At 36.8% G+C, this 17,122-nt stretch overlaps 1 protein-coding gene across 7 annotated transcripts in view; it reads left to right on the top strand.

Annotated features, from left to right (window-relative positions):
• Nucleotides 1-17,122, top strand: part of ASPH (aspartate beta-hydroxylase) — a 113,878-nt gene that overhangs the window by 47,205 nt on the left and 49,551 nt on the right. For 6 of the 7 annotated variants that reach the window (XM_035319190.1, XM_035319187.1, XM_035319191.1 and 3 more), the window contains 5 exons: nt 1,472-1,516; nt 1,630-1,671; nt 2,339-2,389; nt 3,356-3,400; nt 15,046-15,087. In XM_035319190.1, the coding sequence (XP_035175081.1) occupies nt 1,472-1,516; nt 1,630-1,671; nt 2,339-2,389; nt 3,356-3,400; nt 15,046-15,087 (225 nt within the window). The remainder of the gene's footprint in view (nt 1-1,471; nt 1,517-1,629; nt 1,672-2,338; nt 2,390-3,355; nt 3,401-15,045; nt 15,088-17,122) is intronic. The other variant, XM_035319188.1, reaches the window with a different exon arrangement.

Genomic DNA, 17,122 nt, shown 5'->3' with positions numbered 1-17,122 from the left:
GGTGAATTTATATTGGAAGATAAAATCTGTGTAATCTGAAGATTACACTGAATCACAGTGTAACGCCAGTTATGGGAAATGTTCATTACAGCATCTATCTATATAGATATCAAGCCAGATTTCTGACTGTGAATTAAGACTCCTGATTACCATTCTCAAGGATTCTTCTTTAAATCTTGAGGTTGCAGTACTGAGACAAAATGGGGCATGTGAGGCTTCCTGCAGGTCTTTGGAATGCAGTCATTTGGCCTAGACACTCAACCTGCTTGCCGTGAGCCTGGCTCATAACCTTGTAACTGGTGCCTACTTCTGGAAGTTCGAAAAAATGTATCTTGCAGAAAGCAAATTCAGATTTTACAGGTTGCCAATACTAGCTCTGCTTTGGTGGATGCTTTTTGCTGGTGCTGTTTTTTAATTAGCTAAACCACTTAACATAATTTTAGTCTTTGGTCCACTTCCTATACTTTGTCTTCAAATATCAGCTCTTTTTAAAGTCATCTCAGATAAGCGAATGAAAAAGATCCAAATGTTTAATTTAGAATGAATTCAAGAAATGCTGTAGTGTAGATAAATCGTATCTGTTCTATTACATGTGTGATCATAAGCTTAAGAGGACAGCCACTGAGTTGAAAGGTGCCAAATTAAATTAATTTTTCCATGGAAGCCTCTGTTTAAATTGAACTTACTCTTCTTTCAGGAGGGAAAGCAGGATCCAGCAAAGAGAGATGTATTTTTATCCAAATAAAAATGCTATACAGAGTTGGAATTACTTAAAATAAATGTTTTAGAAGAACTACTATTTTGAATTTTACCGTGAAACACAATATTTATTTATATGAAAGGATGGTTATGCATATTGCATGAAAGTTCCAAAGCAGTTCTACATCCTATGTACTCCCTCTTGCTCTAACCTCTGTTCAGACAGAATGTTGGATTAAATACCAGCACAACCCTAAATGTCCTGTTCATGTAAATGTTCGTGTAAATATTTCTGTTTTTTCCCTATAAATATAGGGGGAACATGATGACAGAACAATGGTACATAGGGATAAGATGGGGGGAGGAGTGTTGCAGCAGTAAGCAGTGCAAAAATATTTAGCCATTTAGGTTTTTGGTTAGTGCTATTATTCACTACTAAAGCCAATCAGTACGAGTAAGCTTTTCAATAGTAAAGACATGCTTAGAAAGATTAAGGAGTGCTTTTTTTTAAAGTTACTGTGTTTTAATCCAAATGACATTTGTTTAGAGGCTATGATTTTTGAAATACAGCAGTTCTGTAGTGAAATGGGAAAGAAAATTCAAGGTATTTCTTTTTTCCCCTCAAAAAAGTAAAAGTTCATGTTTGCTTTTTTTCAGTTGTCTGTTCACAGTTAAGCGTGTCTGTGTGCTAGTTCTGTTCTTTGGTGTTTTATGCAAGTTTCATCAGTTTAGAACTTGACTTCATTATTACTCTGAATTGAATGTTTTTTAGCTGTGGAGGACCTTCCTGAGGAAGTACATGAAACCACAGAGCAAGGTACATTTTGTAATTGTGATCTTAGTGTTTTGGTAAAAGATTCTGATGCTGATGAAGAAGGGAAGAAGGAAAAAAACACCTAATTATATACTTTTATCTTTTCATACTTACAGGTGAAAATGTTGAAGATCTGGATATTGATAAAAAGATGTCAGGTATGAGTTTTCCTAAATAAAGAAAACACTTTAAGTCTATTTAAATCTGTTAATATAATTTTTATATATAGAAAAATATTGCAGGAAAACGTACTGCACGAAGTACTTAAAGCTTCAATTTGTGGAATAGAGTATGTTAATTTCCCAGATGACATCTCAAAAAGATTAAGTTGTGAATTCTTGTTTGTTGTGCTGGTGCCAGGGAATTTGAGATGAATACCGAATCAGATGTAATTTGAAGATTAGCTTCAAGAATTTAAAGTATCATTAAACAAGATTTTTTTCAAACATGACTTTAATTCAGTCAGCTAGAGATAAGTGATCTAAACAGTTTATTCTTGGCACAGCTTATAGGACTTGCTATATTTTCTTCAAATTTTCCATTTGAAAAATTTGTTATAATTAAATGGGAAACAAATATTAATGTTTGTACGAAAATAACAATTGCAACAAAATTACTTTTGGAGGGGAGTAATAGAAGTCATTAAGAGTGAAGAGCTATTTTTTTTAATATGAAATGCATTCAGTTGCCTTTGTTCTACTGTTAAATTGTTCTGCAGTTTAACTCCTTGTTTGATACTCATGGGGCTGAGTGGTTCATGAGGAATAAAAGCAAAATTGAGAACATACTATGTGTAACTTAAATCATTTGTTTTCTTTGTAACAGTAGAAAGTAAACATACAGAAGATAACCTGGCCACTGAACCAGAGGAATCAGGTTTGTATTTTATGTATTGCACATGAATTTGCTACTTATTTGTGAAGAAAAAAAAAATAAATTAATATTGTAGACAGGAATTCTACAAGAAAAATGCATTTATATCTTCTTTTCCTGCAGTGCTTTTTCGTATAAGGACAAACATAACTGTGTTGTTGGAAACTAGCCTGTTCTCTTTTGGTTTGCTGTGCTTTTTCTAATGCCAAAATTTTAAAAGCTTACATTGCACAGCTCAATTCTAGAAGTTGAGAGTGCTCCAGCTCAGAATAACTTACACCAATAATATTGGTCATATTAGGTCATACGAAGCTGAAGATTTCCTTGCTCTGCTCTGTGTTCCATACTCTGGAAAAAGAGCATATATATATAAGAAGCAAAGTGGAATGTTACCCCAGCTTTGAGCAGTGTACGTTACAGGATTCCTGAGTCAGAGCATATTTCAGTTTTTCTCTTCAGTTTTTCTTACCGTCTACAGTGAGTGAGTCTGGCTCCCCCTGTGCATGAATAGGGAGCTATGTGCAACCTTCAGTCTATTAGCAGCAATAGCAGTTAGTGACATTCCTCATTTAAACGTGCATCCTGGATTTAAAAGAACTGAATTTTCAAGTAAAATATTTCACAGTTACAAAAAATGACCATATTTAGGAAGTTATAATGTTCCTAGCTGTAAGCCCATATTCCAATAGCATATGAAAGTGGGAGGAGATTTGTGCTTTGGATAGTACAATTTCATAAGTTTGAAGTTTGATTTTTGAAACAGTGCAGTACTGAAAATCAAGTGCTTGCCTACTTAATCTTTCCCCTGGAAAAACTTAGCAGAGAAAAAATTAAAATCCCACTTCTGCAAAAATAATATTACAGAACAGGCTTGATAGGTTACTGTTATGAACATAAGAGAAAAAATGCAGCTTTTTGTAAATATTTAGTTTCATCAGTTTCAGTTGTTTGTGCACTTTTCATTTACAGAAATCCCTGTTCAAACTGAGGATTATTCAAATGATAATCAAATGGGTAAGTTAATCTTAAGTGTTCTTTTAAAGATATATATATATATATATATATATATATACATACAAAATATTCAAAATGTATATATGTATTTAAATTATGGCTTTGTGGTAAGTTCTGCACACCATTTCTGGGGAGGAGTGAAGGGTTATCATTATTGTCATTTGAAGTTCCTTCCTGTTTTTGAGGCAATAATTCTTATCTTGTACTGCATAAATGCTAGTGATGGCTATTGAGATATATGGAAGTATTCCAGATAAAACTGTGAATAGTTTTAAAATAAAACTTAATTTTAAATAATTTCAGAGAAAGTTGGATGCTTGAGCTGGAAAGGCAAAAATAAATGTTTTGTGTCTCAAAATTATGTGCATGCTGCCTTTCTAGGGTAACTGGTCATGGGATATTAATTTTACTTGTCTGTGTATCAGTCAAATCTATTGGAGTTAGACTGTAGTACATATTTTAGGCACTGGTCTGTAAACAAGATTGTTTTTGTCATGCTATTGCATTTTTCTTATGTAGCTGATTTTATGAACAGTAGCACTTCCAGCTTTTCTGTTGGCAGCCTGACAATAGTGTTTACCATTTTTAGAGTAGCTATGTAATGAATTAATGTCTCTGACAGGAGACTTTATACATTTAAAGACTGTATATTGTTAGATTCAGTCTGCTTTTTTTAGAGGTAGGTATTACAAGTCACTTGTTGGCTCTTTGTAACAATGTAGTAGGGGTACTATCTCTCAGCAGGAAATCACAGCAGCTGCAATCCAGGAACCCTGGGTGCTCTTTGTTTAGTTCTTGTTAGCCTGAATGCCCATATAGTGTGGTTGTTGGACAAAGGAGTTTTCGATCACCTTTGTGCATTGGTTAATCCTTGCAATATGCCGAAGCTCTGAAGTGGTATGGTGATTTCACAGTAATTCTGTGAGACTTTTCTTTCCTTGTGGGGAAGGAAACTTGTATTTGATACTTAGACATGTCAAAAGTAGCCCGAGAAGTGAAAAGCACAGGACATCTGTGTGGTGTCGCAGTACAGATTAGTTCACGTTTTAATTTACAAGTTGAACCTTAACTGAGGTGATCTGAAATACTTCTGTCAATACATAAGTGCTTTTTCTGAGAGAGAGCTTTAAACTAGGTATGAAAGGGAACAGGGGGGAAATGAAGCTTGATAGAGATGAGCCTGGGGGAGCAATCCCAGGGTACAGGGTGAGGGCAATGGCTCAACTCAAGTGCATCTACACCAATGCACACAGCATGTGCAACAAGCAGGAGGAGTTGGCAGCCATTGCACGGCAGGCAAACTACAACCTAGTCGAGTTTTGTGGTGGGACCAATCCCATGACTGGAGTGCTGCAATGGGTGGCTACAAGCACTTCAGAAGGGACAGGCAACGAAGGAAGGGTGGTGGTGTGGCTCTCTATATTAGAGAGTGCTGCGATGCTATGATGCTATTGAGATTGGGGTTGGGAATGAAAAGGTAAAGTCCCTGTGGATAAGGATCAGGGGTTGGCCAACAAGGCAGACATCCAGGTGGGGGTCTGTTATAGACCACCAAACCAGGATGAAGAGATGGATGAGGTGTTCTATAAGCAGCTGGTGGAAGTCGCTCAATTGCCAGCACTTGTCCTCATGAGTGACTTTAACTTCCTGGACATACGCTGGAAATACAATATAGTCCTGAGGAAGCGGTCTAGGAGGTTCCTGGAGTGCATGGAAGACAGCTTCCTGACTCAGCTGGTCAGTGAGCCTACCATAGGGGGTGTCCCGCTAGACCTGCTGTTCATGAACAGAGAAGGCCTAGTGGGAGATGTGGTGGTAGGGCGTTGTCTTGGGCAGAGTGCCCATGACATGGTAGAATTCTCTATTCTTGGTGAAGTCAGGAGGGGGGTCAGTAAAATTGCTACCCTGGGCTTCCGGTGGGCAGACTATGAATTGTTCAGGACACTGGTAGGGAGGATCCCTTGGGATTCAATCCTGAAGGGCAGAGGGGTCCAGGAAGGCTGGGCGCTCCTCAGGAAGGAAGTCTTAAAGGTGTAGGAGCTGTCCCCATGTGCTGTAAGATGAGTTGTCAGGGAGGAAGACTGGTGTGGCTGAGCAGGGAGCTTTTGCTGTGTGTCTGGGAGAAAAAGAGAGGTTATGTCTGGTGAAAGAAAGGGCAGGCAACTCAGGCAGAGTACAAGGAAGTTGCCAGCATATGTAGAGAAAAAATCAGGAAGGCCAAAGTCCAGTATGAGCTCAACCTGGCCACTATGATTAAGGATAACAAAAATGTTTTTATAAATACATTAATGACAAAATGAGGGCCAAAGAGAATCTTCATTCTTTACTGGACTACTTAAGGATAACGAAAGGCTGAGGTTCTTAACACCTTCTTTGCATATGTCTTTACTAGCCAGACCACTTATCCTTGAGGTACTCAGCCTCCTGACATGAAAGTCTTGGATGGGGAGCAGAAGAACCCCTGCACAGTTCAGGTGGAAACAGAGACTTGCTGTTCCATCTGGACTGTCACACATCCATGGGGCCAGATGGATGGTGAGGGTGTCAGTGGATGTGATTGCTGAGTTGCTTTCCATTATCTATCACTGGTCATGGTCATCCAGAGAGGTCCCAGATAACTGGAGACTTGCTAATGTAACTCCCATCTGTAAGAAAGACCGTAAGGAGGACTCGGGGAACTACAGGCCTGTCAGCCTGACCTTGCCACAAGGAGAGGTGATGGAACAGCTCATCTTGAATGCAATCACGCAGCATATGTGAGACAACCTGGGGATCAGGCCCAGCCAGCATGGGTTCATGAAAGGCAAGTCCTGCCTGACCAACCTCATCTCCTTCTATGACCAGGTGACCCGCCTGGTGGATGAGGGAAAGCCCGCTGACATAGTCTACCTAGACTTCAGCAAGGCCTTTGACATTGTTTCCCATAGTATCCTCCTGGAGAAGCTGGCAGCCCATGGCTTGGACACGTACACTCTTTGCTGGGTTAAAAACTGGCTGGACAGCTGGGCCCAGAGAGTGGTAGTGAATGAAGTGAAATTCAGCTGGCTACTGGTCACCAGTGGTGTTCCCCAGGCGTCAGCGTTGGGGCCCATCCTCTTTAATATCTTAATTGATTACTTGGATGAGGGAATTGAGTGCACCCTCATTAAGTTTGCAGACAACACCAAGCTGGGGGGAAGTGTTGGTCTGCTGGAGAGTAAGAAGGCCTTGTAGAGGGACTTGGACAGGATGGGTTGATGGGCAGAGGCCCATGGGAGGAGGTTCAACATGGTTAAGTGTTGGGTCCTGCACTTTGGCCACAACAACACTATGCAGTGCAACACTATGCAGTGCTACAGGCTTGGGGCAGAGTGTCTGGAAAGCTGTGCAGAGGAAAAAGATCTGGGGGTGCTGATTCATGCTCGCCTGAAATTGATCTGGCAGTGTGCCCAGGTGACCAAGAAGGCCAATGGCATCCTGGCTTGGATCAGGAACAGTGTAGCCAGCAGGACACCCTGGAGGTAATCATCCCTCTGTACTCTGCTCTGATGGGGCTAACCTCAAGTACTGTGTTCAGTTTTGGGCCTCTCAGTACAAGGACATCAAGGCCCTGGAACATGTCCAGAGAAGGGCTAGGAAGCTGGTGAAGGGCCTGGAGCACAAGTCCTGTGGGAGCGGCTGAGGGTAGTAGGGTTGTTTAGTCTGGAGAAGAGGAGGCTCAGGGGAGACATTATTCATCTCTACACCTACCTGAGAGGAGTTTGTGAGGAGCTGGAGGTTGGTCTCTTTTCACAGGTAACTACTGATAGGACTAGAGGGAATGGCCTCAAGTTGTGCCAGGGCAAGTTTAGGTTGGAAATGAGACATTTCTTCTCAGAAAGAGCAGTCAGGCATTGGAATGGATTGCCCAGGGAAGTGATGGCATCACCATCCCTGGGGATGTTTAAGGAAAGGTTGGATGTGTACTTAAGGGCATGGTTTAGTGGGTGACATTGGTGGTAGGGTGATGGTTGGACCAGATGATCTTGGAAGTCTTTTCCAACTTTAACGATTCTATGATTCTGTGATTGTGTGTTGAAATATTGAAAGCAGTAAGTGTATAGATGCCCAATAAAAATATTCAGTTTCTTAATGAGTAAAAAACATTTTAAACCAAGGTTATAAACAGTGTAAGAAAAAGTAGTTGTTACTTTTAACAACATTGGCAAGAAGTTCAGTGACTATAGTGTTGATTCTGTTGCTTTGTTGTCCTTTTACTTGAAACTGTAGAACAAGAAAAGATACATCTGTTTTCTTGCAGAAAATGTTGCTGCCTAACAAAAAGGCTATAATGAGACTACTGAAAATTTTCAGCAGTAGAAAATTCTGCATAGCATCAGTTATACTGATCTGAGGATATAGAGATGATCTTGACTTAGACGTACTGTTTTGAAACCAAATTCAAACTCTAGGTATCAACTTGAAATCTTTGAATTTTTTCATGGACCATGTTTCTGTCACTGTTTGTGCTGTAATTTATGACTCAATTTTGCAGCAGCAAGTGCATTACCTACCTTCACAAAACAATAATAATATCAATAATTTTATAATATTAATCTTAATAAATAATATAATCTTATAATAATATTAATAATCTTACATGTATTACACAGTAGTAGATGGTTTTACAAATATTCTATTTGTGCAGCTTCCTTTAGTTCTAAGTGGACTTTTGAATGTATTAGTGGAGTTGAACCTAGTTGGCCTCTAGGGAAAAGTGAAGGAATTGATCAAAACCTATTTATTTAGTTACTAAATATGAGTAACTATTAGATGTATTAGGTGATGCTTGTGATTCTTCCTTTATGAAGCAGAAAATGAAAATAATCTGATCAGAACAAAATCTGCAATAGTATACTAAAATACTGAAAGAGATAAAGTATTTTGTATAGTTATGTAAGAACCACTTTGAAGGCAGAAGAGTCATCAACCAGTTGTGTATCATATTTTATAAAAAGCTTAACAGCATTCAAATTATATAGCATCTCTAACAATTGAGAAAAGAAGCAGGATATGCATAAATAGGAATGCAATCATTACAATTATGGAATTTTCCTATTATAAAGTATGTTTTCCTGCCTTCTTTAAATGAGAAAGATTGGAGGAAACATTATTTTCATAATATTTTCCTCTTAGAGGACAAAATTCGTATTTACTAGGAAGTCAAAAATTATTTTTATGTATTTTTTTGATACAGGATTCAGTATGTTTTTGTTGTTGTCAGAATTCCTTTCTCATGTGATTTAATTTCATCAGTTACTCTAAGTAACTATTTCCTGTTAATCCAGCAATAATAATAGTAAAGTTGATTGTACTAGAAACAATTAAGTACTCTCTTATGAATGAAGAATGCCAATATACATATATGCACTCTGCAAATATGTGAAAGATGTGTATATATAACTCTTTGTAATGAACATAGCTTCTGGTGTTTTAAAGATACTTAGAAAGGTCACTATAGACTCTTTATTCTCAGTTAATATAAATACATGCAACTTCGTTTGGTGCACAGTGGTACCAGTTTGTATCGGGTTAGAAACAATTGTTTGATTTTTATCTGAAACACAGGAGCTTACTTGTTTTGGAAAGAGAACAGGAGGTAGTTCAGAAGATGAATTTAGTTGTAAGATGCATTCTCACATTCTCAGTGGAAAGAAATTGAGTGTGGGATTTGAATATGCTGGAGTGCAAGTTAGAAGTTTTTGTTTTCTTTTTTTTTTTTTTTACTGACTTCAGGGCATATTACCAAAAAAAATAATAGTAGGCAACTGCATCTTTACATATCTGTATGTGCTGTTTTCCAATTCCCCAAGTTTACTTCTAAAATTATTACTGGTATTACTTGTCAACAGTAGGCTAGTTTAACCGCAATTTATATTTACACACTAATACACTTGAGTGGTATAATAAGCTAGCTTTTGAAACATTTAGGATTTCCAATTAATCCCATTTTACATTGGCTTATAAATTACAGTGGTTGTGATAGCATGGTATTTTTTGGGATATATTCCAAGGGAGACATACTACAGTTCTTTGGGATACTTTACTCTTTGGATTTTTATCCCTCTTCTGTATGTTCAGATTTAAAATATGGTTTTCCCCTTTTGTCTTGTATCCTTGACACTTTTATAACACTGCATTAATCCCATTTGCTGAAATCCATTATTTGTAGAGAGGTTTCCACTTAACAACTATGACCCTTCCTCCCTTCATTCCCTGGCTCCCCTTTTCTGTTGTACCTGTCCTTGATGTTAAAAAGGGGGAGAATAAAAAATGAATTTGTAAAGGAAATCTGGGCCACCTCACAAGGTGAATGAAGTGCCATATGCTCAGGAAAAAAGTACATAAATTATTGCGTAGATAATATTTGAAACTGTATATTTCCCACCTTCTACAGCAACTTTGTGTATATTCATTATGATAACTCCTAGAAATTATAACTTTCTTAAAAGTCTAATACAAAGTTGCATTTTTTAGATGTTATGATTAATTTTGTTTTAGTGTAAGTTGTGTTTTGGTTGGTCCTTTAATATAGATTTCCCCTTATTTTTTCAGATACTTAAAGCTTCAAAAGAAAGTCCCTACATCAGGAGGACCAGCCCTAACCATACGCTACAAAGGGGAGAGCAGATGGTTGTAATAGATCTTATGATATAATTACTGAGCAGTTCAGGATTTGGGGAGCAAACACTAAGATATTGTAAATGGGTTGTAGCCAACTGTCATTTTAGTAAGCTTTTTTTAACACTTGGATGTTTAATTTACATTCCTGTCTCTTTTTTTTTTCTCTGGAGGTCAAGTTTAGTGAATTCATTAGTTTTATTTTTCTTCTGTGTTCATGACAGAGTTGTGACTTTGAACTACATTTCATATGTGCTGTTCAAACGATTGTTAATATTCTATTTATAAAGTAGCAGCAAGTACATTTTTTCAGATTTTAATATATATCTTTTGTTGTGGATTCATACAGTGTGTACAGAGCAGTTTGAAACATAATATTAGGAATTTTAAAATGTTTTATAACTGCTGATATAGCATACAGACTAAACACATTTTATTGGAAACACTAATCAGACACACTATGCTGTGAAGTTTTTGACTTGTATCTCTTTGCACTGACATTATTACAACAGATACACTACGTGATTTTCAGGTGATTGAAAATAGCCGAACAATATACTGTGTATGTTTAATTCACGGTAGTAAAAGGGCAGATTACTAAATTACATTATTTTTTTTTCAGAAATCTTTAGTGTGTGCATTAAAACTTTTTATTTATATACATTTGGTTTTGAAGAAAATTTTTTTAGAAACTACACAATAGCCCAGCAGGGAGTCAGTGTAAATTGAAACAAAGCAGAATCACCAGAATCAGGTTGATTTCAGGAAAATTATCATACTTATCCTACCAATATAATGATTTTTAAAGCTGGATGTAGGAAACTGTATTCAGTTAACTACTAAAAAAAAAAAAAGTTAAATTTGCATAAATACTGAATCTGTAAATCTATATAAATAAATTCAACCTTAGGAAAAATAGGATATCAAAATCTAAAACCTACAATTGTAAATGCTCTTGTAAACGGTACACAACTGAGTGATTTAGAATTTTAATTCTAGAAGTGTACTCTTTACCTGTTCCATGCTGCTGTTCCAGAATTACAAAGACACACTTCATTCTTTGGCATTTTGCATGTGCTCCTTTTTGGCTCAGGAATAATTGCTGTGGTTTTAAAAAAATTGCTAAGTCTAATGTGAGAGCTTGGAAGAAACAAATGTTTAAAATCAATTTGTAACGCTAACAGCGGTTGCCTTTTGGTTGACAGGGAGATTTTAAACTTCTGTAACATATGAACTGAAGTCAGATTTTCAGTTGGGTTTTCAGTTGCTTACAATTCTAGATAAAGGGACATCATATACTCTGGCTTTTTTTTGTTGTTGTTTGGGACTTCAGTAAGACTCCATATAAATGAGTGTTACATATGATTAGTAAACATAGAGGATGTTAAAAGTGACCTGTTTAGACTTTCAAGAAAGCAATAATACTCTTAGACTGTGATGTGGTTTGGGATGGGATATACTCAAATTTACCTGTGATTATGAATTGCAGAGCAATAATTTTTACAAAGCCATATTTTGTGATGAAGCTTGGGAATAATTTTAGAACGGTGAATGGAGGACTTTTTATATAACAGTGGCAGCCTACTTGTAGACTAACAGGACTGTGAGAGTATATTATGCTGTGATCAATTTTCAAGTATTTTGTAACTGGGTATGTGATTTTTATGTGCTTCATGTTTACAAAAATATGCCAGGCTGGGCAAGGTCAAGAGGACTATTAAGAAAAATGTATATTTCATCTGTTTTAATGTTTGGCTGCAATAAAACACAGAAGAATATACTTGTCTTTCTAGTGTCATTATTTTTTCCAAAGTGTAGTATCTATTAACTGTGGTTGATAAGTATTTGCCTCAGCTACTAAATAATCTTATTAATTTCCAAGTTAATTATTTGAATTTTTAAAAATGCATTTGAAAGTAAAATCTACAAAGAGGAGGAAATCTAGAAAGCAGAAGTAATTTTTATTTTTAGGTGGTAGTTAGTATGTGATAGGAATGTATGTTACTCTAAGCTCTGTCTTTTATTATGGTGTTGTGTGTCTTCTTTTGGACTATGAGCTACTAGGCAACTAGTTTGGCCTCAGTTTTGCTCACTACATGTAATTTATATTTGTAACTTAAAATGGATAAGAAATTACTCTGACTTCCTGGACATGTCTTGCCTTTGTTAAAGATACCTACTTTTCATGGAAAATATTCTATTTTATGGTCTGTAATCTAAACTAAAAGTCTAAGAAAGGTGTTGTGTCTATTCAGTTCTGTGCTTCAAAAGAAGCTTCCCTGAATTTTTAAGACTTTACACAGTTCTGTATTTCAACATTAAAATATAGTTGAATAAAGAACTGTAATTAAAAAGAAAGTCCCCAAAATTACATCGTTCTATTTCCCACATTGCTACATTTCTTCTTGTCATATCTCAATGAACGTACAAAATCTTGGATCCAGTTGCTGTTTTGGAAATCTCAAGAAGACATACCAATAAGGAAAGCAAAATGTAAATAAAAGCAGGATATCAAAACACAATTTTAATGTTGAAAATTTACTACAATTTTAAGTGACTTTTTCACATTCTCAGTAACTGAAGATATAACCCAATTGTTTCTAAGAAGTAAAGAAAATTGATCAGATCAGCTTTTGAAAAGATACTGAAAATTTCATATATTTACTGAAAGTCGTAATGCAGTTCCTAGTGCTTAAAAAATTACATGTGTAAGTACCACTATATTATACAGTTTTTCTGTTGATTGGGTTACATGTAATGACTACAAGATATGAAATACATTTTAGTTGTGACTTGGGTTATTGCTTCACATTCATTCACAAAAACATGGGCTTACTGCAATGTGAAAAATAAATTTATTCTATATAGTAAAAACTTTCTTGGGAATACTTGGCACATACTATGACACTATGATAGCAGCTCTAAGCTAGAGAGACTGTTTAAAACAGTTTTGTCTATAACTTTTATCTAGACTTGTTTTGATCAAAACTGGGAATTTGAGTTAAGGATGAGAGTGATTCGAAGAGCTACCACCAAATTTTCAGTTTGTGCTATGACTCATTTAAGTTGATGACTAAATAATCTGGAGATAAACTATTGTATCCCTGTCTTTGAGATAGAGCATGTTTTTAAACCTTTGTCAGAAATGGCATAATTGATAACGTTTGCACCATCAAAGTAAGGAAGAGACCAGTTTGGAGAGAATAAAGCAATATGCACTGTAGCTGATGCTGAAACAAGTTCTTAGTTGAGCATGGTGAGAACTGAGCGAAACAAGATCTTCAGAACCAGCAAGTTCCAGTTTTGTTGAACTTCAAAAGCAGCTACTTAGAAGGAGAATTTGGAGTACAAAAAGATCACTGGAGAGGCTTTATTGAAACTGGTGGCGGCTAATTTAGCAGAATACAGGTTGGAAGAAATCTAGGGGAATTTGGATAAAAGATCCTGATACGTAAATATAGACAGCAATACATAATATATTGTATTCAGTAATACAGAAGTCAAGAAATGGGAGACAGGAGCAGGTTTTAGAGTGATAAGCTCATACCTTGTTCTTGCTGTGATATAACAGAACTTACAGAAACAATGGAAATGTCAGAGATGGGCAGAAGAGGGTCACTGAGTATCCTAGAGGGAGTAAGAGAAGAGGTCACGTGGGATATTAGGGTTGCTGATAAGGGAAAAGATACGGGGAAACTGGATGGTTAAGTAGCATGATCTATCATGGTTAGTTATCCTGTAATGTGTTTATCTTAAGTGTTTTGAGGTGGTAAAATAATAGAAATATGAATATGTAACCTATTCTCTCTCATCTGGAGCTGTGTTACTGCTTTTTAAAATACAGTATTTTGGATGGCATACTGACAGGTGGATACATCTCATTTCTTGTCATGTGTGTAAAAAAAACATTTTTTAGCAAGTCCTGAACAATGCTTTCCTTAATATCCTATTAGAGTAATAATATCCTCCCAGTTATTCCATAGTATGTAACTGTTTCTTTTCCATTTCTGTCAATTTAATTTACTATCTGGATTTCATGATGTAGGTGAATGACTTTCAAAGTCACTGTATTTATTTAAATTCTCATACCAAATCAAGTTAATCCTCATTATGCCTTGTGCGGAATGTGAAGTTAAGGTGTACTGTATGCACATCCCGGAGTAGCAGTTGTCTGCCTGTAGTAAAGAGGTGGACAGGAATTTCCTCAAAGACAGGAGGAAGAAGTAAAAAGCTATCTGAATGCACTTTATTCTCTGTGAAGTTTATTTTTGAAGAAATCAGAAGCAATGATAGTATCAGAATTCTAAGGCAAGACACTCGAAATATTATAGAGTATAATAGGATTGAAAAGTGGTAGGAGTACAGTAAAAGAAGAAAGAAACATGTTTCTGAATGTACCTTCTAGATGCCTGATTTTGATACAAGTATTTCTATGGTTTTTCCTACAGTAGTGCTTAGTTAACAGCTGAGTGCATGAGCAAATGTTCACAAAACATTTGGTTTAAATTATTTTAAATGTTAAAAAGTAAGTCAAGAGCTTCCAAGTGCCCAAGTCATTTCTGAACAAGGCTTAGGTTCCCAGTTGGTATGAATGTTTTTTACTTTTTAATCAAATATATATACTTACGTGTTAAGATAATATTCCCATATTCTCAAAAGTTTCTAATAAATGAACTTCTTTTTCTTCCAAAATAGCTTGTGTGTAGTGTTTCACTTAAATCTGCCAACTAAAGGGGAGTCTACCAACTGTCCAAAGGGGAAAGTTTATAAAATATTTTGTCACAGAAACAATTATGCAATATTTGAAGCATCTGCAGAGAAAGACCTTTTATGTAATCATAGTTCAGACAGTAAACTATGCTTGCTTTTAAAATAAAATGAAAGAAGAATCAAGTCCAGTTAGCACAATCATATTTTGAGTCTGAACTATAATTTTATTTTAACTTTCTTATCCTAAACTCTTAACATAAATTCACTTCAATGGAATTATATTTTTAATATTCTAGGAAAAGGTGAAAAAGAGACTGAACAAGACAAAGCAGAAAAAGGTAAGTAAATCTAAAAGTACCATGCCACCCTTCTGGAATTTGAAAGCCCTTTTTTCTGGGAGAACCGATTTAAATTAGGTTAAATAGTAGTGACACTTAGTTCTTGTATACATTACACAGATAAGTTGGGAGTTGAGTAAATGTGCAGTGTGCAACTGTTTTTGTAAGTAAACAGTCAAAACCCTGACAGTAATTAATTCCCCTCTTGCACAGTTGCAGGCTGCAGTTAGAAACTTCAGCTGTTTCAGAACTAAAAAGTGTCAATGTCCTGCTCCCCAGGTGACATTTCAGGGGTCGTAGCGTCACCACGTAATTCGGACATCCCAGGGTGAGAGGCAGCCGTGAGCTGCCCTCAGCTGGGAGCAGGGCTTGTGCAGCACCTGGCGGACCTCGTGCAGCCTGAGGGGAGTAGAAGCAACCTGTGGATAACAGCATTTAATAGCTCCAGCGTACTGTCACGTGACTTGACTTTTACCTGCATTACTGGTTGATAAATTGTAGAATCACAGAGTCACAGAATTGAAGGGTTTGTAAGGGACCTCGAAAGATCCTCGGGTCCAACCCCCCTGCCAAAGCAGGTTCCTCAGAGCAGGCTGCCCAGGTAGGCGTCCAGACAGGCCTTGAATATCTCCAGAGAAGGAGACTCCACAACCTCCCTGGGCAGCCTGTTCCAGTGCTCTGTCACCCTCACTGAGAAGAAGTTCTTTCGCATGTCAGTGCGGAACTTCCTGTGCTCTGTCTTGTGGGATAAACAGATGCAGCTGTGGTATAGGGCAGATATATCCATCCTCACTCAGAAAACACTGCTTGGGATAACTTGCTAGATGCTTTATAAAAACAGCAGGTAGCACTGAAATCAGCATGCTTCAGCTCAGTGGTACCCAGTACGGGTTAGGTAAGAACCTACAAAGGCAGGTTTGGTGGAAAAGTGAGTGGTGCTGCTGAGTACTGTGAGTCTTGTCTTCCTACACTGACATCGCTGTTAACTGTGTCCATCCCCTATCGCTGCTTTGCACGACCTATGTCATTCAGATAGAGTTCTGTATCTCTCCCTTGCTGTATCGTTGCAACTGACGACAGACAAAAACCTCAGGGTCTGTGTGTGCATCCTTTTCACTCAGGGAAGGCCTAGTGCATGCCATGGGTAGCTCCTCTTTTATTTCTAGGGGGAGGTAAAGGGAGGCAGTGACTGTTGGTGTCCTTTTTCATCCTCCTCCTTCTCCTTTTTCATTCTTTCTCACTTTTTCTCTATGTCCATTATATTTGATATTTGAGTGCTTAGCAATACTACTTCTGTGTTCTTTTGGTGTCTGTGTTTTGTGTATTTGCATTCTAAATACAGACTTCTGGCAAGCCATATAGACATTATATTGAAATACTTAATATGCTCAATGCAAGCATTGCGTTTGAAAAAGAAACCGTACCATCAGCTGGTTTATTTGGGAAGCAATGCAGTTATATCCCCATTTCTAATTACAGAAGGCTAGGTTTGGTAGTAGGCAAAAACATTGTGCTAGCTTCATTGAGCTGCTGAAACAGTAGAATAATTAGACAAGTAATAGCTGTCCAGTATGAATAAGAAGCATTCACAAGTAAAAAGTAAATAAATTAATTGGCGGGGGCGGGGGGGAGGACATTATAATTTTTTGTTTATTTGCTTGCTTTTTAATAGGAGCAAGAACATAACAGGTATCAAACTTAATCACATTTGCTTTGTTTAAACACAGTTGTAAAAGTTGTTGAAATACAGGAATTGTATGGTTCCTCTACAGACACAACATCTTGAAAGACAAGTAGCAACTTTTTAATAGATTCTTCTCCCTTGATGCCCTTTAGAACAGACAAACACCAGATACCATTTTGCTACTTGTCTGCTTCTATTATCTATCTGCCAAAGTAGCTTTCCTGAATGCAAGCAACATAACACGTCCAAGGAAGAAGTTTGGTTCTGCGCTGCTGAGTTGCAGAAACATGAATATGGTGTTAGTTACTTAACTAAACATCTTTTTTTTAAAAAAAAAAAAAAAAAAAAGTA

This window comes from Oxyura jamaicensis, chromosome 2, assembly GCF_011077185.1.
Source record: "Oxyura jamaicensis isolate SHBP4307 breed ruddy duck chromosome 2, BPBGC_Ojam_1.0, whole genome shotgun sequence".
NCBI classification, from domain to species: Eukaryota; Metazoa; Chordata; class Aves; order Anseriformes; family Anatidae; genus Oxyura; species Oxyura jamaicensis.
This window is presented reverse-complemented; position numbering and strand designations above follow the sequence as displayed.